Below are 21,921 nucleotides of genomic sequence, written 5' to 3' on the forward strand. Positions count from 1 at the left end.
GCTTTCCACGCACAACTATATTATATAATGTATAATGACTATATTTATATACATATGGACAAACATATCTTTAGACAAACAATCTCTGCATACGCAAGAGAAAGAGAAAGCATACTATTCCAGTGCATGCAATAATAATCTTATGATCAGGTAGTTTCTAGATAGGGCTTGATCTGGCAGCTCACTTATCACTAAGTGACTTGTTTCTGCTGTACAGGAATCTGAGGTCAATGGCAGAAGGATAAAGGTCTGAAACATAACTGTTTGATTTTAAAAATGTTCCTCTCATTTTCTTTATTAGTAGAAACTGCTAATCACTATATGCTTAACTATAGCTTCAGTTCTAAAAAGCTAAACTTCATCTTTAAAATTTAATACTTTGTATAAACTTAAAATACTTAAAGTACTGAAGTGTACTTAAATATACTTCAATAACTTATGTTAATGATGCTTGCTATAGATAGAAACTTTAATAATATGCCAAAAAAATCCTGGTTTATGCAGTCATCCACCAAGAATTTAATGTGTCATAATATGCAAAAAAACTACACAGAATGCATTTCAATTTAAATTTCTGCTCACAAAGGCTACAGGGCTACAGTTCCTAAGCCAGGTTTAGTAGGTGGGTCTTGCTTTGCACATAAGCAAGGGGTAACTGAAACCCAGTCAGTTTTCACATGACTACAGTTAGACTGGTATGTCCTGCAGCAGAATCCAGAACTGGGAAAAAATGCTTAATATTTGAAACTAGATCAAAATCCTTCATTTATTTTTTTTTACAGGGCACACACCTTACCACCTGCACAGATATGTAATGTCTGGCTAGACCTAGCCCATTCCTAGTAGTCTCAAATACTGGTTACTGCCTCCAGCAAGGCAATGCAAACCACCTAACACACGTGACAACTTTGCATTAGAAGGAGCAGGAAGTTCATATAACCCCAACTAAGAGATGCCAACCACCTCACAGCTGAAAGAAAGGAACTAAGGAGATGCAAAAGGACAGTTTTGAAGACCTCAGGGCTGTAGCTCACATGAGCTGTCCCTGGCTTTTCTCTGTGTAAAATGGCAAGAGGCTGCTTCAAGCACCACCAGCTCATGTCTGTTTTTTCAGCCTTACAGAAAGAATCTAAAGAAGCCAGTGAAATCTTTTAATCTCAACGTCTCTTACCAGACAGTAAGAGTTGTCCATGTTCTTTCTCCATGTCACCTCACTGAAGTTCTAGTGGCCCTCCCTCCTGATTTTTTAAACCTTCACAGACACAGAAAAAACAGCCCTGGGCCTTAAATATACCTCGGGTCAAGGCCAGGCTGCCCCCCCACCCCCCCCCCCCACCCCCCCCAGCTATGGGAATACTGCCTAGATGGAGTGGGTTTTTTTGAACACACATTAGAAGCTATGTAGCAAGTTACATGCTGTAATTCCATAAAGGGGAGACAAGCAGAAACAACAAGCAAGGGGAGCTTTTCCACTTTTGAAGATTATTGCAATAAAGACATTTTCAGAGGAAGCACATGCTCCCAACGTAAGAGGAAGCACATGCTCCCAACATACATCATCAGAAGTATGCATTTGTAGACAACAAAGATTTCTCAAACACAAAAGGATAGCAATCAATGTAGGGGCTACTGTTGCTGGGACCACACTGCTGAAGCTCTCCAATGTGGCATTATTGACTTTTGTCCTCCACTTTAATACTATGCTAGTACTACGCAAAAGTAACTACATAATAGTCCACAATCTTCTCCTCAGCATCAGCACTACTACCAGCCAACCTAAGAGGGCTTATCAAGAGAGCAAGAAAGAAAGAAAGAAGAAGAAAATTCAACCAGAAGACCGTGTTACCAGATACTAGTTTTATGAACAAACTAACAATCTATCAATCTGAATACTTCCATGATTGGAAAATGTAATTGTAATATAGGTGCACATTATGAGCAGCTTTCTTGGAGACATGACAGAAGCAGCAGTTCCTGAAGAAAAAGGAATTTCACAAAAGTGAAATTCCACTTCTGTGTTCTTTCCTTCTTAACATTCCCCATTTAAGGAAAAGAGAAAAGGTTGTGGGAGATTCAAATGCTAGAAAGTACTGTTTCTCTCTGTCATCCTCTTTGGACAATGAGGCTGTCACATTATCAACACCAGGCCCAAAATGTGAGAGCCATTTTTATGCACCCCCTCCTATACCTGCATGAAATGACATTTGTGGGCAATTGCCACCATATGCAGAACACAAACTCAAAAGAAGCAGGTAGGTGGGACTCAATACTTCCCCCCCCCCCCCCCCCCCAACATGAGAGCATCCTATTCTAACCATACTAAATTTGCAGGCTGCTCTTCTTTATCAGCTGGTGGAGAACCGAAATAATTCTGTTAGTGAGAATTTAGGTCTTAGTGTGGGTACGGCTCACCGCTGGGACAGCTTGTCAAGTACGTCTGCATCATGCCAAGTCTGGATGACCTTGCACACCCTATACCTGCAGAGGTCTTCAGCTCAGCAACCAGACTGTTTCTGATCCTTTCTGCATCACAGCAACATGCATTCTGAACAAAAGGCATCTCCTTTCTCATTTCTTCCTTACAGCTCTTCAATTTCTCTTAACAAAGGGGCATGCATAATGACAGCACAATATGTACTCTATTTTAAAAATAGACCATTACAAGCAAATGAAACAATGAAAACTGTGTACTGTAAGGAAAATATAAAATAATGAACAAAAAGTGAAAGGGTTCTAACATGACACTTTTCCAAAATGAGATCCTTACACCAAACAGAACACATTGAATTGTATTCCAGTGCAGAGTTATAGACGTAAGGGTGTCCCACACTTCTTAAGCGCCACTAAGCACTAATTAAAAAAATAGTTTCATTATAAGATTTTTTACCTTCTCTGCGCAGGAGGAGCACTATCAGATGCTTTGACAGTGAGAGCATAGGATCGCCCCACTGACAATACAACTGCTGGAGCAATGGTGATAAGGCCTGTTCGGTCATTGATGATGAAGTCTCCCTGATCCCCAGCCAAAATTTCATACACTATCTGTCCATTGGGTCCCTCGTCTGCATCTACAGCGGTGAGCTGCAATTCAAAACCAGAATGTCAGCATGCATGGTTCAGTGTTGTAGCTTAACAGTTTTTTGTAAGGCAACTTGGTAGGGGTAGAGGAAGTACAGGGAAACTTGAACACCTGTAACATATGCAGTAATTTCTAATTACTGTACAACAAGGATACAATTTAAATGAAGGATAATAGGCGTAAAAGCATCATGAAGCAGAGAAAAACTGCTTACCTAAGATTGTAAGCGACTTATTTTAAGATATGAATTGATAAAACTAATTAAGACCAAGTTTACTCTGTGGACTGGAATTTATAATACTGCTGGGGGGAGGGTGAGGGTAATACTTACTGTATTGTAAATTTAACAAAAGAATCACATTTAATTACTGAATGTCCCCATCCCTCTCTATACTCTTCAAAGTGACAGTCTTTTTACTGCCTGAAATTCTAATACTCAGGTCTTGCATTACACGCCCTTGTGGTGTAGAACTGAAGAACAATCTCTGTGTTACTCACATTGTGTGTACATAAAGGAAGGTGAGTGGAAGGGAAATGGCAGCTGCTCCCATATGGGTACACATGTAGGAAACACAGCCATGCACATCACACATGTGGAAAGCCCATGTCACATGGCAACATGACACCACCTACCTGAAGCTGTGCTTGTATCAGCCATTTCACATTCCCATGATAAATGCAACTGAGCATGTACTTCTGTACTTTGTTGTTTCTACGCTATCTCTTTACTGGGACTGTGGTTGCTCTCGCATGCAGTGTTTCTTCTATATGTAGGATTTTGATTCTGGGAAAATTCTAAAGCCTAATATTTTAGACCCAAATTATAATGATGAACATAATGAAACAGGGGGTTTCTTATCTTGCCCCTGGGAATGGCAATGGGTTTATCACACTTCTGTAGCATGCCATGCTAAATCAAACATTTATACATACAGACAGAAATACAGCTCAGTAAACATATTTGCTTCCTTTTTGCCAAGTGTCAAGTACCAGTGACTCTGACTGCCATGCCATAAAGCAAGTAACTAGCAATCTGAGATTTCATATCAGACCCCTGCTGTAACAGTCAGAAAAATATGCATCCATGCCTCAGACACTCCAGGTGACAGCCCATGTTCTGGCTAAGCCCCTTCCCCTCTCCTCTTCTTTTACACATATATAGAATAACAGAAGTTATTCTACATATGACCTATAATCACACAGCAAACAGCTCACAGTGCCTGCCACTTGACTTGTATTACTATAATTAAAATTGCATCTTAATTATCACCATATTCACAGTGTTCTGTTACATTTAGGGTTAAGTCACCAAAGTACTGCCGAACTACACCAGTACCTCTGGACTAAGGCAGATTTCTTTTTCACATAGGGAATATTTTGCTGATACACACACTGGTGTCTCATTTGGCTCTTAATTTTGTGGACTATATATTACCTCAAACAGCACACGGGATGACATAAAGCAGTATGAGCAGTACTTGAACACCTAGGAGGCCACAGCCGCAGCAGTGGAGTGGAAACGACGGGGAAAAATGGCACAATGGGCTCCTGCTGTTTCCAGCTGCAGCCAAGCAGTCTGAGGTGGGAAATGGCAAGGGGAGCAAGGAGTTACTGCAGAGACCACTCACCCCCACCCCCACCCCCCGGGATGTACAAAGTAAAAAGAAATCCCAGCCTCAGAAATCATTCCCTCTAGAGGTCCTACAGTGAAGATGAAAAAAGAATAAACACACAGCTTCTTGAAAGGTCCCTGCTGGCCCGCCTGCTTTGGCTTTCTTGACACAAACACTTATGCCAGTGGGCAACATTGCACGTAGGATTGTAAGTCCAGGATTCAAAAGTAACATGTGATGACACAAAACCTCAGCAATGACTGCAAAGTCAACTGTAGGATCAACAGACATTATCTTAGCCAGAGCCAGCCAACACATCACGCTAAATATCTGCCTGCTGGACATACTCTCCTCATCCCTGGGGGCTCTCAAAGTTGACAGCATTGCAGACAGGTAGAGGAACTCACTGAAGTCTCTGCTACATTAGAATATAATGTAACCTATCAATCAATATATAGCACCACGCTCAGCCTTCAGCAGGTTACAGCCCTTCAGAGCACTACCTACAACTGACAAACCACCTTTGCCCCAGGATAGCTAAAGAACTGGAAGAGCAGAAATGAAGCCTTGCAATTGGAACAAGAAGGAGATGAAGAATAAAACCCAAAGCTGTAATACTCAAGTTAATCACATTTGCATACAACATTAAACACCAAGGGGAGTATGTGAAAAATGCAGGGATCTAGCTGCTTTACAGGATAATCTTGATTCTTTATGCACATAGGCTCAGTGAAATATTTTATGTAAAAAGTCAAAAACTTGCTCAAAACCAAGAGCTAAGCCCACAATAGCTTTAAACCTAATAAATTAACTGAAATGCTAAAAGGTAAGTGATTTAGGTATATAAACAAAAGTGAGGTTACCTTCTTTGTTAGGAGTGCAAAGTATTAGTGCTGTTTAGGGACTGAGCTGCTTCATGGAAAACCAACCATTTTTAACATGGAATAGGTTGTACACAGTATTCACCAACTGAAAAGCATGTTACTTTTCTCCTGAAGTAATCAGTGTTTTCCCTCTTTCACATACAGCACAGTGATCCAAAGCAAATTTCTAACACAGAAGTATTTATCTAAACTAATTTTATTTAAATTTCTTTGTCATAGATGCCTCTTTCCAACAATGCAAATTGATCACACCTGTACTAGAATGAGCAAACCTTAATTCACCCTCTTATAGTATTTAGATACATACTGTATATTGAATGCAGGATAATCACTTGAAGTACCTCAAAAAAATGATGAAACAGAGATCATGTCCTCTTAGATGTTTAAAACACAAATTAATATCCATGTGATATTTTTTGAGAACATGTCTACCTCACTCTATATTTTCTTTTGAAATTCTGACAAAGTTACCCAATGAAGACTGCACTTTCAGAATGTGCTTTGCATTCCACCCATATGATGTCCTGATATATCAATATATCAGCTTGCAATGGTAGGTCTCAACGCACCAAAATTTGGCATATAAAACAGCCTCTCTGCATGCTCCTAGGGTTCAGAGCCTAAACCTCTCTCAAGCTCCATTTCTTTAATCAGTTGTTTTATAGTTTCTATACACAACTGGTTGTGTTCATTAACCTCACAAAGAGTAACTGTCAAACTAAGTGGCACAGTTAAGAAAAGTGCTGTAATAACCTTCTTTACTGAACTTCAAAAGTAATATATACAAAGACATAAATAAAGGCTTTATGCAAAATACAAGGTCCCAAATATTTAATACCAGAATTTGGAACAAGGCCAGTTTTTACTGTGACAACATGAAAAAGGAAATTAATTGACTACACAAGTACATAGATTAATAAGACTAATTAAACTTATAAATACTGAATGCTTGAAAAGATAAGTGATTTGAATAACATTTTTGGGGCAAAACCAGGAATTAAACCCAGAATTAAACAGAATTAAAGTTTAACAGCTGCCATAATGCATGAACCCAGAAATTCAGTCTCCAGCTGCCCCAGACCGATAGAGCTTCTAGTTAACAAGATTTGAGAAACACGGTCTAAAATATACAGAAAGGAATAGAAAACAAGATTTATTTTACTTTCCTAAGGAACTTTTTGCATCCAGCAGTATCAACTCCATTATATTAACATTTAATGTATTGAAAGTTTTGCAAAGCAGATGCATATTCTGCTGCAGTGAGAAGTGATTTTCTTGGAAAGAAAAGGAGACTTACAGTGATGGCCTTACAGCTTACAAAGACGCATTCTTGGTCAGTATATAAGCTCTGTTCAGACTCATTTTATACTTCGAGGAAACTGGGCTTAAACATCTGACCTGCAGGCTTTCCACAGCAAAGCTGTTAGTGACCTTGCCCTAAACAGATTATGTGATTACCAACCTTTCCAGTAGCCCTCCATTTTTCAGCAAATTAAACATTCAGCAAATTTGGTCTGAGTCGTACTGACCTACAGCGAATCCTGCAGAAACCCTGAGTCATGCTGGTTCACCTCCCAGTGGTTGCCATTGAAATAAGTGTTCCAGTCTAGCAAGTGCAAGCTCCAGAGCCACATTCTGTATGCACTCACGTCATATTAACAGCGTTAAAGAAACAGTACAGTTGCTCTCCAGAGCAGCACACCCATGAAAAATGCAACCTCCTCATCCTCCTAGGGCTTAGCAGCGCAACTTAGCCATTAGTTGCACTAGGAAAAACAGTGATGGGTTTATGTATGTCAGGGGCAACCAGGATTGCGATGGAGATACTCCTGAATTTCAGTCACCAAAATGTAACACTAACAGAGTAGGTCAAAATAATTTTTCACTATCTTCTTCAGACATTTCATTAAGTCTCTATCCATTATTCTCACTTGAGTATATAGGTACATTTACTGAGAAATGCAAACATAACCCAGTTGTTGATTTCTGTTTCAGCTAATAATGTTTACTTTGTAGATGGAAATGAATATGCTGATGGACTGAAGAAAAAGGGTGGCATATATCTACATAAATAAAACCTTAAATGTGGTTTGGAGATGACTATTACAAAGGTATCCTCCGAATTGTTCTGTGGCTTTATAACAAAATGCATATTTAAGAGTTGTAAACCATGAGCACATGCCAAGCTGCAAACTCCCAAACATATCTCTAATACATAATTTAGTATGTGCCCATATGCAAGAATGGCTTGAGTCACATGTGTGTATATGCAGAGAATGGAAAAGAAACTGTTCAAAAGAGACAAAGTGATCCAGCACTGAGAAGCCACATTTGAGGTAATGGCAAAAGAGTCCCAGAGGAGGCATTTATTTAATGGCTCTGAATAACATTTGTCCCAACCTACAACTGAAAGCACCAGTACTGCTAAAGACTAATTCTACTGTGAGCAAGAGATAAATGATAGAAACTTTACTGCTTGCAGGTTTACCATGTTTTATCTTTCCGCTTTCATTTCTGACCTCCACCATGATGGCTGTTTATGTTGTGATGTGTGAAGTTAAGTGGTCTGTGTAACCAGACACAGGGGCAGGATCTCCAAATTAACTTGCACTGGTGATCTTAGGCAAAATTGTTTCAGCTCGCACAGGGTGAACAGGTAATGCACTGAAGTATAGCTCATTATACATTTTCAATCACAAAGTTATTTAATTGTTCTTGTAAGAGCCCTGGAACATGGGTCATATGACTGCAACAGGAAATTAGGTAGAAATTAAGTTACACAGATTAATTAAAATAGGTTATTTTGTTTTCACAAATTTAAAGTGGAGTAAGACCAGCATATATTTCTTAAGGTCAGTTCATGAGTTTTTCTGTAAGGAGAACATAAACAAAAATCTCTTCATGGGCCAAGGAAGTCTTTGATCTTCAGGCAAATCTACGCAAAGATTTAGGTGGATAATGTTTTTTGCCAACCTCTGTCCCTTCTCAGCTCTCATTTTCTTGCTCAGTATTCCCTGTCCCTGCATAGTTTATGCTGTATATAGAAATGAGAGCTATCTAAAGAAACAGAGAAGATTTAAATTACTTATGTAAAATATTATTGCATTAATTCTGCATACTCCAACCACTAATGTGTAACTAGTTTAAATATGTGAATCACAGGAAGAAACTACTAACAGAAAAGTGGCAAACAGGACAGCAAAACTATAATAATATAAAACCAGATAAACTTAAGTACTTTAATAGGTTTAATATTAATCAGTTTTTTATTAATTATTATTTACACATTTAACTGTTTTAAATGACAGATTTCTCAAACAGCTGTGTTCTCTCTCAGAGAGCACAATAAAATACCTATAAAAGCAGAAGGAAAAATCAGACAAGAAATTCTCAAGCTGAAAGGGACAGAATATACAGACATTTAAACTTAACTGAGAAAATACCATCCTCAACCAAGGCCTCAAAATCTCACAAGTACTCAAAGTAGATAGCTGCGATAAAAACTTCCCAAATTAATTCTGTTTTCACACCCCAATGGTACTGCCATAGCCCCTGTCCAAGAAGTCAGGGAGCAGATATTTCATGCCCCGTTCTGTATCCTCAGAAAGTGGGAGGAGGTCATTCCTATAAAGGGGACAAGCTCCTCTATCATGATATCCACCAAGTTTCTGAAAAATTCCCAAGCAGCCATGCAAAGCTGCAACTAACACGTATAACTGGAAGGCAAAAGGTGTATTGCCCACCATGACCAGGCCTCCCAGGAGAAACCAATGCAACTGAGTAGCACACAAATTTGTTTCCCCTGTTTTACTCAACCCTCTTAAAGGCAGCAAGGGAAAGGGGAAGAGGGAAATGCCTTGCTCTAACCACCTGGGGGCCAGGGGAAAATGAGAAAACAAAAATTTAATTTCACAATTAATGAAATTTTTTCCTATTATTTGTGGTTATTTTCAAGCAGAGCCTAAGGATTTTTAAATTTACTTTTTTTAAGATTGTACCAGACAGCAAACATAATCTAAACTATTAAGTAATACATTTTGGGGTTTTTTTTAGGAGCAAAATCAAAACAATTTCCCACAAAATGGAACAAGCAAGTAAGTACAAACTGGGGTTATTTGTACATTTTCATGCAACTGCACTCAGAAAAAAAAAAGCTAAAATCTTTATACCTTATTACTCTCAGGATAATAAAAGCAAAGCAGCAACTACATGAGAGCACTTATACTGCTATACAAGAAATTCACAATTATTTAGAAAGATGACATGCTTCATAAAAGAAATAGTTTCTTGATCACCTCTGAAAATAAGTCTGAATAGAGAGATAAGTGCAAGCCAGTGGTTATGTGTAAATGATTATGAGATTGTACAGATTCACTGAGGTCAGTGTTCTTTTTCTAACCCACTTTCTCTGATTACAGAAAGTGTTTTTTAAAGACTAATCTTATCTGACCTGGGTCATTTTCCTCTGAGAAATACCACAGCTGATTGTCACCTCACAGCAGACTCACAAATGATTCTTAAACCAATGATATAGATAGCATTACAGGATGAGTTTACAACTACATACAGAGAACAAGCTAGGTATATCATCAAAATCACATTTTAAAAAAAAAAAAAAAAAAAAAGGTCTGCTTTCCATTTGAGAAGATTTTTATAAAGCAGAAATAAACCATGATCAGGCAGCACATACCTACATTCCTGGCCTAAGGAAACACACAGGTATTCGTGGCACCACAGACTTGGTGACTAATTGTAACACCACAAGACAAATCCCATTTCTCACACTCCTATAACACTGAATGAAAGACTCTGTGCCAGCAAACCAGGCAAAATAACAATGTGACAACTTCCTAAATACCCCAGCGACCTAAAATCTCTGGCATTATCAGAGTATGCAGAAATCTTAAGATGACTCTTAGCTTTTTTTATGCCCGTTAGTTTATACACTCAGATCATCTGGCAATGTAAAATTAGCTGAAAAACCACCCCTCTCCCTGAAAATCCAGTTTTCTACCCACCACCTCTGGCCACATTATAAATCTCACATAATCAGAAAGCAACCACGTGTTGACCTTGCAGACAGAAGTGTGGAGGAAGGAAAATCTCACTCTCAGAACTCTTAAATTTTCCAAAATAATTTTCATTTTTAGCAAAGGCAAGTTTAAGGCCTCGAATTCCTCACTACTCATTTCCAACTTCACAATGTCATTCTAATAGAGATCTGTTCCAGATCGACTTCAGGCATTAGCTAACTTTAAATACTCTGCACAATATTTGCATCTAAACTTTTCTTCTTCCCATTTCTGCCCTTATGCTTTTTTGTCATTGCAACATTTCTAATCTGCACTGATCTGATCAATACTCTTTATACAAGCAGTTACACAGCATCAGTGTGAGAAGGCAAAAGGTAACTGCTGCAATTGGCAGTGTAGGAGCAGGAATACAATAGTCTCTCAGACCAAACCTGCCCACAAAGAAGTAATTTGTGTCTCCACTAAGCTGATTCTTGTGGCACTAGCCAATGCAGATGGCCTTACAGAGCCACTCTATTGCTTTTTCCCAGAAGAAACTATTTACTAAGGAATCTGTACTCCTGCTCTTTGCACACCTCGAGGGTCTGAAAATATTTGCAGTTGAAACACCAGAAGATGTTACAAAAATCAAGAACAGCACATTTCCTTAGAACACACAAGTACTTTAGCATTGCAGCTGTTTCAGAAAAGCACAGTAGCTGCTCTACTTCAACCCAAGTATCATAAACACAACTCAGGCAGCTCAGAGCATCCTTAAGGCCAACTCTGGGTACTCAAACCATTTTTTTCATACATGTTGCAATTTCATATAGCAACATCTTCTCCCTCATGTTTCACTGTATGTATCTCTGTACCTTAAATATCAAGTGAATGTATTGTACTTCCAAAATCCACAGGGAGTTAGCTCCTTATGTCAATCCCTACGCACAACTCCTGAGCTCTACCTGCCTTTTGCTCATTCAGAACAACAGCATTTGGTCTCAGCCCCCCTACAGCCTTGTACTCCAGTTTCCTTCCTCCACCTTGAAGGAACTTAATTATATTTAAAACTTTCTTTCCCTCAAACCTTGCTGAAAATGTCCCCATGGCTCTCACTGATGCTTTTCAAGCACTTGCAGCCCAGACTGATAAAGAGACAAGAATAACATTAACCAAGATGCAAAGATGTGAAATGCAGCAAATGAATAAAGCTCAAGTAGGGCATATGCCAAAACAGACACTGAACTCTCTCCTAATATTGTTAAATCACTGCTACCTTCAAATGCTTAATTTCTGATTATATTACTATATCACCTTCAGCTGATTAATATTGCCCCCCCCTCCCATACTCCCACTGCTTTCTACCATCCTTGAATACCAGCCTCCACTAACAGATTCTTCTCATCCAGCTAGACTGGAAGCACCCTGGAGCATGATTGAGATCTTAGAAGAATTACCATCCCCAAAATCCTTTTTCCATTAACTTCAGTGCCACCAGGATTCGCCTCCAGTCTGCACTGAAAGCTAAACAAGTGCTTGCAAACTTTAATTAACACTGCTTCTCTCTCTGGGCCTGTCTTCAACACATTTTGCTCATTTGCTCTACAAACAACTTAGGCTTCCATAAAACCCAAAAAGTTTTATGACATGGTAAACCATTTCTGGTTATGTTCTAATGAACTGTTTACCTTTCTCCCAAAATGTTTTATTCCAATATCCCACTAATACAGGAGAAATTTTTTTCTTCAGAGATTTTTCAGATGAAAAGGTTTTATAAAACTTCAGATGAAACATCTCAACTATAGCTATACAACTAAGACAGGCCTATCCTTTAATATTAGCAACTTTTTAAAAGCTATGTAACTAATGAAGTAGATGGAGACACACAAACTTCATTTCTAGCTGTTTTCAGTGCATTTCCAGTTTGTATCAGCAAGACCATCTACTGCTAACAAAAAGTGCATTAACAAAGCTAATAAAAAGACCTGAAATTACCTTTATAACGCCTTCCCCAGGCCTCATATCTGTGTAAATCTTGACATTGTATGATATATTGGAGAAGGTTGGGGAATTATCATTTGCATCAATCACCAGGATATTCACTGTCACTGGGACACTCTCCTGTACACCATCAGAAGCTGCCATCTTCAGGGACGGTGAAAAAAAGGCAGAAGAGGAACATTTTTTAACGCTGTGTTCTTAATACAATTCCAAGTATGAGAAAATACAGTATGACAACCAAAAATCAGCATTTCATTTTTCATTTTTGTCTGCACTTACAATTACAGGAGGCTTCAGCTGAGCTTGAGCCTGCAGTGTGCAAGACTTGGGGCAAAATCAAAATGAAACAATAACTTTAAAACACACTGCGGGGCAGAACAGCAGGAGTAATGAGAGGAAATAACCGTTTCCCAGGGCTGGGGTCAGGATCTGAGCTGAAGGTCCATGGTTGGAAGAGCAGAGCCTGTCCTCAGCTCTGCTGAACACCCTCAAGGAGCAGGGCCTGGCCACAACAGCTGGCAAACCTGTCTAACACAACCAGTTTCACCTGGGCATAGCCACACACAGGAGCTGCTATACATATGTTAAACCTCAAAGACAGCATTTTAAATGGGACTTAAAGAGCTAGAGGCCTTCTTACTCCACAAAGGAAATGTGAGCTCTCCTTTCAAATGTCAAACAAACAGAAAATATGGAGGCATTGACTGGGGACCCCTGCAGAGGAACAGGGTTTCCCTACAGCACATTTGCAAATTACTTTAGGGCTGTTGTTTACTCACAGACTGGGAAATGCCTGAAGGAGTATTTTGTCCACTTAACCTTTTTTTTTTCCTTCTTTTTATTAAATAAATATTGCTGGTTGTTGTTTCTGTTAGCCTACTTCTTTATTTTGTACGAAAATAAAGTGTAATGGCCATTACAGGTGTCATGTTCCTAGCTCAAGGGCTGAGAAAAGGCAAAGGTAGCCTCAAAGGCTGAGCTGGGTACAAAAGAGAAGGGTCAGGCTGAGAAGGATATAAGCGTGGGACCATGGAGATGACGCTGGTAGAGGGATCTAAAATGTTGCTATCATACCAAAGACATGCATTTTGGAAGAGCACACTACCCAATTATCAACTCCCCCTGCCCCACCCCCCTGCAGTACTGCTGCTGCTCATCCTTCACTGTTTTGTTCCTGTGTCATTTTAATGACCTATAACAATGTCATGACTAATGATTTTTCAACGCTTGCTCTGATCAACACCTTGATGTGCCTTCAAATGCTTTCAGCTTACCGAGAAAGTGTAAAGCTGCTGGACTTCTCTGTCAACAGGCTGCAGCAGGGTGAGGTAGCGGGTGATGCCACTCTGAGTCACAGTGAAAAACGCATTGTAATCATTCAGAAAGAGATGGAGCTGGGGATCCTTGGTCTTTAAACAACATTTAAAAAAAAAAAAGAAAGCATTTTATTATAAATTCATATATACCATTAAGTTTCCCATTACTTAATGCAAGCGCTTGTTTTAGATGAAACCTACATAAGCAGAAAGTAGAAATACTGTGACTGAATCTACAAAACTGTTAAAAAAAAAGTAAAAAATAACACTGCTGATCTAACAATCTAATCTTCTTGATGAAAAATGTATTGCAAATACACTTCAACCTACAGAGCAAGTAAACCCAAGGGTAAACAAATCCGTGTATCTACTAGTTTTAAATGATGCTTTTCTTCATTAAAACAATATTTTTTGGCCAAATATAACTTACCAATATAAGAAACAAGATCCAAGCTTTTGCCTTCAACCATATTACAAACAAAACTTATCTTGATTAATGGAGCAATAAAACAGCTGAGTTGATGCTATGAAAAAATAAGCATATGTGCTGAAGTAGATCTCTAAGAAGATGCTGTTCAGAGATTCTCTATGTCTCAAACAGGAACAAAATATATTGATGCAGGATTATGAGTCTCTCAGCTGATCAGGTGAAAACCATAGTGAAGGACTGTGGTGTAATTTTCAATAGAAAGTAAAATTTAGGGTAAAGAGGAAAAAAAAGGCAAGTCAAGGCATTGTAAATTTGTTACTCATGTTTTCCCTAGGTAACCTTCTGCAAACACAGATTTCAGGTCTGGCTGGCTCCATGTACAACTAGGTGAGCACCAAGAGTGGTGCTGCAGTGTGTGCAAAACCACGTGGCAACATAAAGACAGGGCAATGCCTCAGGCATCCTGAGCAACCACGCAGGAACTCATCCTTCCGTTTCCATCTTCTCTCCTAGCATGCTTGGCAGATTGTAAGAGCACAGGGAAGAAGAAATGAAATGTTCTCTGGGGAAAAAGACTGAAATTAATTGGGGGGCAAACGGAATCTCTGCTAACAGAAAGGGGAAGGAGTATTTCTGCCAGGGACAGAATCAGAAGTTATTACTGTACTCACAGGGAACAGAGCAAGTTAATTAAAGTCCAGAACCTCAAGCTAGTTCCTTCCAATGTGAATTTATCAGAAGGATACTAAGTTGCAAAATGGATTTACTACCCATAGTCCTTACCCTGCAGTTTACTGGATGGCAGCACAGAGCAGGCAAAAAAGGTGTTTCAGCTCTGTATGCACTGAGCGTTCAGAAAATCCCCCCAAATTCAGGCATTGTTCTGGGGTGTCTGTCTTGTTGAAATGACAAAATTTGATTCATGACCAGGATGAAATATCTCAACATCTTCCCCATCTCTTTAAAGATGCAATTGAGCTATTAAACTGATTAGACTGCAAGGATCATTCTACATTACAGTTAAATTTTAAAATAAACTACATTACCTTTTATTGCCTACAGTATTCCAACAAACATTTCTATGTCCTTGTGTGTAATCTTGTTAATATAACCTGACTTAATGTGCTACTCACAGTCATCAGTTATTTAGGTTATTTCTGTTACATGAGGCGAAGTTACAAAAGAGGAATGCTAATGTGATCGGGCAAAGGACAAAAGCCTGGGAGACGAGTCCTATAAAAACTGTTTTGAACTGTCCCAAATAATGTGGAGATAAAGAATCAGAGGACTAGTACCATGAACAAAACATAACAGAAAGTCCAGTGGCTGAACTTGGAAAGTGTTTTTACCAGCTCTTTCCAACACAATTTTACAGAACCTGACCCATACAGGGTAGGACACACAATGCAGTCAGAAATAGCTAAATTCAACAAATTATCAAAAAAGTAGCTTTATGTTTTTTCAACATTTTTTCAACTTGAATCCAAAATGCTTCCAGAAGGTTAACTCTTACAGTGTCATTACTGTCATGCCTACATAATTAGAAAAAGAAAACAGACCACTGGGAAGTTCAGTAATCCCTACAGTACAGCAGGCATAAACACTTGACCCATCTCTAACATGCACCAAGTGTCATAATGAACAACTATGAGGACAGATTAGTACAACATGAAGAGAAAGAGAAACTTATTTTAGCAATTAAAAATACTTTAAAGCACACATTTTGGAAGGCAAAGGTTACATTATTTAAATGAGAAACATCTTCAGTTGCTGAAAGTTACATGAAAGAAATATCAAAGTGTTTCAAATGAGTGGTTTCTTATTGCCTAATGCTTTGCTGCAACTATGCCAGCTTCCAGTAAAATTAAAATTAATTTTAAAGCTATCAATGCAAATGGAAATCTCTTTCTTTTCCCATGAAAAATTACAGAAGGTAATTGCCAATAACTGTTCACTTTGTAGACACTACAAAGTCAGACAAAAATTTAATTTACAAAAATCCTGGTTAGCTGTTACAGTTCTTGCTTGTCATGATATTCTGAACACTAAGAAACAGTATTTTTTTCCTATTTGTTCTTGACAAAAAAATTGAAGAAGATCCCATACACTCCTTAAGTAATTTATCCTATTCCTCAATTACTCTCGCATTGGAAATTTTATCCTAATGTGTAAGTTAAACTGCCTTTACTTCAATCTATGCCTTCTACGCATGTTAGACCTACAAAGCAGTTTATTTCCTTAATCTTGGCATTGTTGTGCTTTATACTTTTATCACAATTTACACTGAAAGAAAGTATGCTTGACTTATCTGAATATTTTATGTGGCAGATAATGTAAGAGAATAAAACTGTGGGAAGCAATCCATCTATGTTGACAACACTGTTTCTGTTGCCTTAATTTTTTAAACTATTAATCTATTTTGGGGCCTGGACTTAAGCATTGTGATTTCTGACTACATTACTGGGTCATGCAGACTAGTTTGTCTCTGATAAATTGTCTTGCATATAATTTTAAGTAGAAAACTACCAGAATCCACACACAAGAGTATACATGCAACCTGCAAGACCATTTCAAGCACACAGTTCAAACCTGATATGGTTTACATACTTCAAACTGACTCATAGTACTTTTCCAATTAAAAAACACTTTCTAGAAAAACATATAATTATTTAATGAACATAAAGCAATCACAACATAACCACGGTACAACTTTGTGCCTGAAACAAATTTGGTCCAATGTGTTTAAAGGGCTCTTTGCAGGCTTCACAAACCAAGTGACAGTCCCAGTCTCAAACACTGGCAGTGCAAAGAAAAATGAAGGAGGACAGGGGGAAATAAGTAAGGCACACTATTAAAACCAAAAGCAATTTTGCAAACATCATACCCAATACCTACGGGAATGGCACCTGGTGCAACCTACAAAGAAAAACACATGAAACAAAATGAATACAGGTAAAGAAAAGCAAACCTGATAATGACAGACATGATAAAAGCAGTACATTTGGGGAAAAGTTGGTTACAGATGAAACCACAATAAAATGAGACCCAGAAAGTGCTCAGGTGCACTTCTTAATAAGCAAAGCCTGGGTCTGAATTTGTTCTGCTTGAAAATCTCTGAAGACATCCCCTACAGTTTGAAAGCCTGTGCAGATATTAAATTTCTGCTGCTCCTTTCCTCCTACAAGGGCTTACAAGCTCTTCCTAAAGCAAACACTTTTCTGCAGTTTACTAGATTAAACCAAAACTACATGGTATTGTCAAGAATGATCAGACAATGACACATATTCTGTATGTTTTTCAACATTCCCAAGGAGTTTTTAGAGGGAAAGTATTTGTCTGTTAAATTCTCCAGGGTAGCCAGAACAAGCTCCAAGAGTATCAGAAGTGCTTAGGCTTCCCAACTGCTAGCACAAGCTTGTCTCCAAAAACTTGTAGCAATAACAAAGAATTTATTGAAACATCTTAGTTTTCCAACAATCTTCGTGTATAGGATGATCACAACTGAAACACCCATTGAAGAGAGTTTTTTTTTTTGTTGAAGCGATGTTTCCAGCATTTGCCCTCCTCCTTTCTGGGTGAAAGTAGAATATCTTTTCTAACATATTTCATTGAAAAAAATTGAGATTCACAGCCTTGCAGAGGTGAAGCAAGTGAAATAGTCCCACTGACAAGGGGTTTGCAATCAGATGGTGTTGGCACTGACCTCACTGATTTTCTCTAACTTGTGCAAGATGAGTTCTGCAGGGTCTGATGAGAAGGTCCTCCAGGTTCACAATAGCTTGCATGGAATAGACACGGAACACACATACTCTGGAGTGAATTTCCTGCATCTTTAATGTTACCATTAGATAACAGAAAAATAACCTGAAGCACAGCCTCCTGAGAAGTCTTTGTGATGGATTTAGTCATAAAACCACTTAGATCAATAGAACCCAAGGAGGAGAACAAATTAAGCCTAAATTCCAAGCAATGAAAAACTGAAGAAGGTCAATCAGTCTGAGAAGACTTTGCCCAGGACACCCTATGAATAATTTCTTTCAATCACCGCCAAAACCTTTCCAGTCCCTGCACAACAGAAGGGCTGAGGCACAACAATGACTAAAAAGTCAAAGTGCTACAACAAGTTTTAGACTTTTTCAAGTTTAGGTGCAAAGAGCCATGCCCCTCCCTGAATGAAAAGCTGACAGAAAAGTTTTGAAAAGATCATCTTCTGTTCCTTATAAAAATGAGCAACTCCTGGGGCAGGGCAAGAAACCAAAGCATCTTCAGTGCTTCCACCAATTAGCAATAGCATTTGTTTAAAACAGGGCAGATATAATAATTCATTGAGGACTCCAAGGAACTCAAAGAGAGAAAGAATAGTCTCAGAAGGCAGAAAATATTAGATATTCATCCTACACAAACACAGGAAGAAATATAATGCTACAGAAGTGATTCAATGTTAAGATTTTTATTTTTCCTTCTTAAGTGGCAAGATTCAGAAATGAAAAAAACCCTATATTTATAAAGAATGATAAGCAGTCTTTTTGCTTTGCCTTTCCCTTTTATTTGTTTTAATAATTATATTAATGGGCTGCTACATTTGGGAAGAATATTTTCTGAATTATTATTCTATAATATAACTATTAGAGTGTCAAGAAGTGCTATATGGGGATAGCAGTATTATGAGAACTCTCCTGTCAAGAGAGTACTGGCAGCAAAACAAGTTCCAACAGTGAAAGATATAAGCCATCAGGCAAATACTAGACAAAAATACTTCAATACTTAAAATGCTTCAGTACTTCTGGTTAAGAAAATCCTTATTTTTCCTTACCTGGATATATCACTGAAAATCCAGAACGTGCATTTGTAATTACATTTAAGAGTTATTTCATCCAATATTTGCTCTGTCCTGTTGGGCTGCTGCTGAGATGCCTTTATGTAAAATAATCATTCTTTAACATTTCCCACTAGCCCTCTGGTAACACAGATGCTGAGTAACCATCTACTTAGTTTGACTTCAACTTCATAGACAACGGAAGCATAAAACCAAGAAACTGGTCTGGTAGAAAAGGATCTAGAGAGCAACCTATAGTAGTAACTGACCTGTGTCACACTCCACTGCCCTGGGGTGCTGTGCTGGGCTGTAGGCACCTGCAGAAACATCAGGGCTACTGCACAGATGCTTTTCTGAATGTGTGCTGGGACAAATTAAATGCTTTTGAACGCATGCTGGCACACCTTATAAACATGACATCAATTTTGTGCTCTAATGAGCAATGCACAAATTACCTTACACTCCTCCGAGTTTATTTATCAAGACACTGCATGTGGTATCAGTAAACACCTTAGTAGTAGAGCAGTATGTAATGGATATGAATGCTGATTAGCTTCTTTTTAACTAGGAACTTACAGCCTTGGGTTTATTTCTCTCTTTTTTTAAGATAGATTCAACAGATTTAGCATACAAGGCAGTAAGGCACTTACTGTGTAACTCACCAACCCTAGCCACCAGAGTAGAAGATATTAGTACTCTCCCATGGAATCAAAAGAGTAAGGACTCAAGAGCTTGGGAAGCCTTCTGTAAACAGCTATCAGATCATACTGTTTAAATTTCTCATCTCAGCTTTGGTTTACTCTGGTCTTAAGGTACACATGTGGCTTAATTTAATTTATGCCATTCAAACAGACCACTTAATTATATCAGCAGTTGGCAGTGCTGCTCTAGTTAAAGGTCTGTTTGCAATGTCACATCTATAAATTAATTTTTGGAAGGTTTATAGCAGGACTCTATTATAATTCTCACAGGGTTTAAATTTAGAATGTTTTCTTTTTTTCTTAAGACACACTGTTCAGATGACCACTTTCTTCATGCCTTTATCTGAGGATAAAAAGTTACTTTAATATGAAATACAATCTCAACTGATTTGTCAATTAGAAGACTGAATACATTACATTTAGACAGTGTCACTATTGAAACTAACATGTGCAAGGGATCATCAATCCCTACTTACTAAATACATTAATAAGATACAGCGAAGCCATGAGAACATTAAGACCTGTAGAAGTTAATAAGCATTACTTGTGCTTACTAACCCACCCTGAGCTACCATGCAGTCCCAGTGACAAGGTACTTGTCATTTTAGTTTGCTTGGCCATTTTACATGCAAGTTATGTGCAACTGCAGCACTTACAGCCTTATTTTGCTGGCAGTCACATGTCCATAAAAGGTTATAAGCACTACATGAACTGCTGACACATGTATTAACACACAGGCAGTTAGATCTGATTCTCTGCTCCCTCAATCTACGTTACAGCTCCATCATTTCATAGAATTGGAAAGAGCTGTGCTGGCATGAGCCAGGTGGTGCCAAAGGAACAGGAAACTGCACAGAGCACTTCCACCCTAGGGCAAGGTTGATCATCATCTCTGTGGCTGCAGGTAGATCTCTGTACGTTGTGAGATAAGTCTACAGCATTCCGGAAAGAGAGAGAATGCATCAACTCGGGTGTATCTGACGAATCGGATCTGGTTGGCCTTAAGCATGAACAAAACATGCAAGAGAGAAGATGGATACAGTCACGGAATCTGGCAGCAGATTCTCTGAGTTGTTCAGGTTGCTGAGACAGAGCTCTCCTCCTCTCCCCCTGTATCTCCCAGGCTTGGTAATGAGTACATATGGCTGTGCCGCTGGCCCTTATCCCCCCATACCTAAGGAAAGTGGCCTTGCAGGTACAGAGACATCCTGGCACAAGGAGCACAGAACATGAGGGCCACTAGCCAGGTTCCACCACAGCCCATCTCCCCTGGCACATGGTACTACATCCCAGCAGGGCCCGAGATCTTCATTATTTTGTCCTCACTTTGGGGGTGGGGGATGGGGTGTCAAAATTAAGTCTTTATGCCACATCATTTCCCAGTCTAGAAATCTTTGGCAGTTACCCATTATGCAACACTGAAATATTACACTTTTTCAATAATAAACAAAAATAATTCAATTTTGGCTCTGTCTCATTTTGTGTCATGTGACTATACTAGATTTTCACTACTTTAACCACACTCCTGTTATTCATTATCCAATGAAAATAAAACCATGATGTAAAACAAACGAGTGTTAATTTCACTAGGAAATACTTTTGGGCCCTTGAATGGTTATTTCCTGTAGATACGAAATGTCAGGTATATTTGCAATGAGACACAGAAATATGTAACAACTTCTAATCAGCTGCCTAAAGCAGCCTGTGTTCAAGATGATAAACGTGTTTTTCATCATCTTTGGATGCAGATTATTTAAATCATATTAGTGCTCCCAACTGAAATACCCGCTGCACATTAAACAGAGTTTTTTTTATTATTTGGGCCATGTCTATGTTGAAATTTCTACTGCAGGCAAACACAAGTGTATTAATGAACTGCCCTATTCATTATCCAAATATTGAGATAACTTCATGGGAACATGCCAATACACTACACAACAATAAAATGTGGAGACCTATGGTCAAATTGCTTGTGATGAATTTGAGAGCAGCCTTCAAAACCAGAAGTATTGAACTTGTACTGACAAAATCAGTAACAGAAAGCACTTCTGGTAGGTGGCATAAATACC

General features: G+C 38.5%; 1 protein-coding gene across 8 annotated transcripts in view; it reads right to left on the bottom strand.

Moving 5' to 3' along the window:
- The window catches only part of PCDH15 (protocadherin related 15), a 443,471-nt gene that overhangs the window by 172,809 nt on the left and 248,741 nt on the right, over positions 1-21,921 (bottom strand). For all 8 annotated transcript variants that reach the window (XM_055720578.1, XM_055720583.1, XM_055720580.1 and 5 more), the window contains 3 exons: positions 13,864-13,998; positions 12,584-12,733; positions 2,888-3,081 (listed from right to left, as the gene is read on the bottom strand). In XM_055720578.1, coding sequence (XP_055576553.1) covers positions 2,888-3,081; positions 12,584-12,733; positions 13,864-13,998 — 479 coding nt within the window. The remainder of the gene's footprint in view (positions 1-2,887; positions 3,082-12,583; positions 12,734-13,863; positions 13,999-21,921) is intronic.

This window comes from Falco cherrug, chromosome 9, assembly GCF_023634085.1.
Source record: "Falco cherrug isolate bFalChe1 chromosome 9, bFalChe1.pri, whole genome shotgun sequence".
NCBI lineage: Eukaryota > Metazoa > Chordata > Aves > Falconiformes > Falconidae > Falco > Falco cherrug.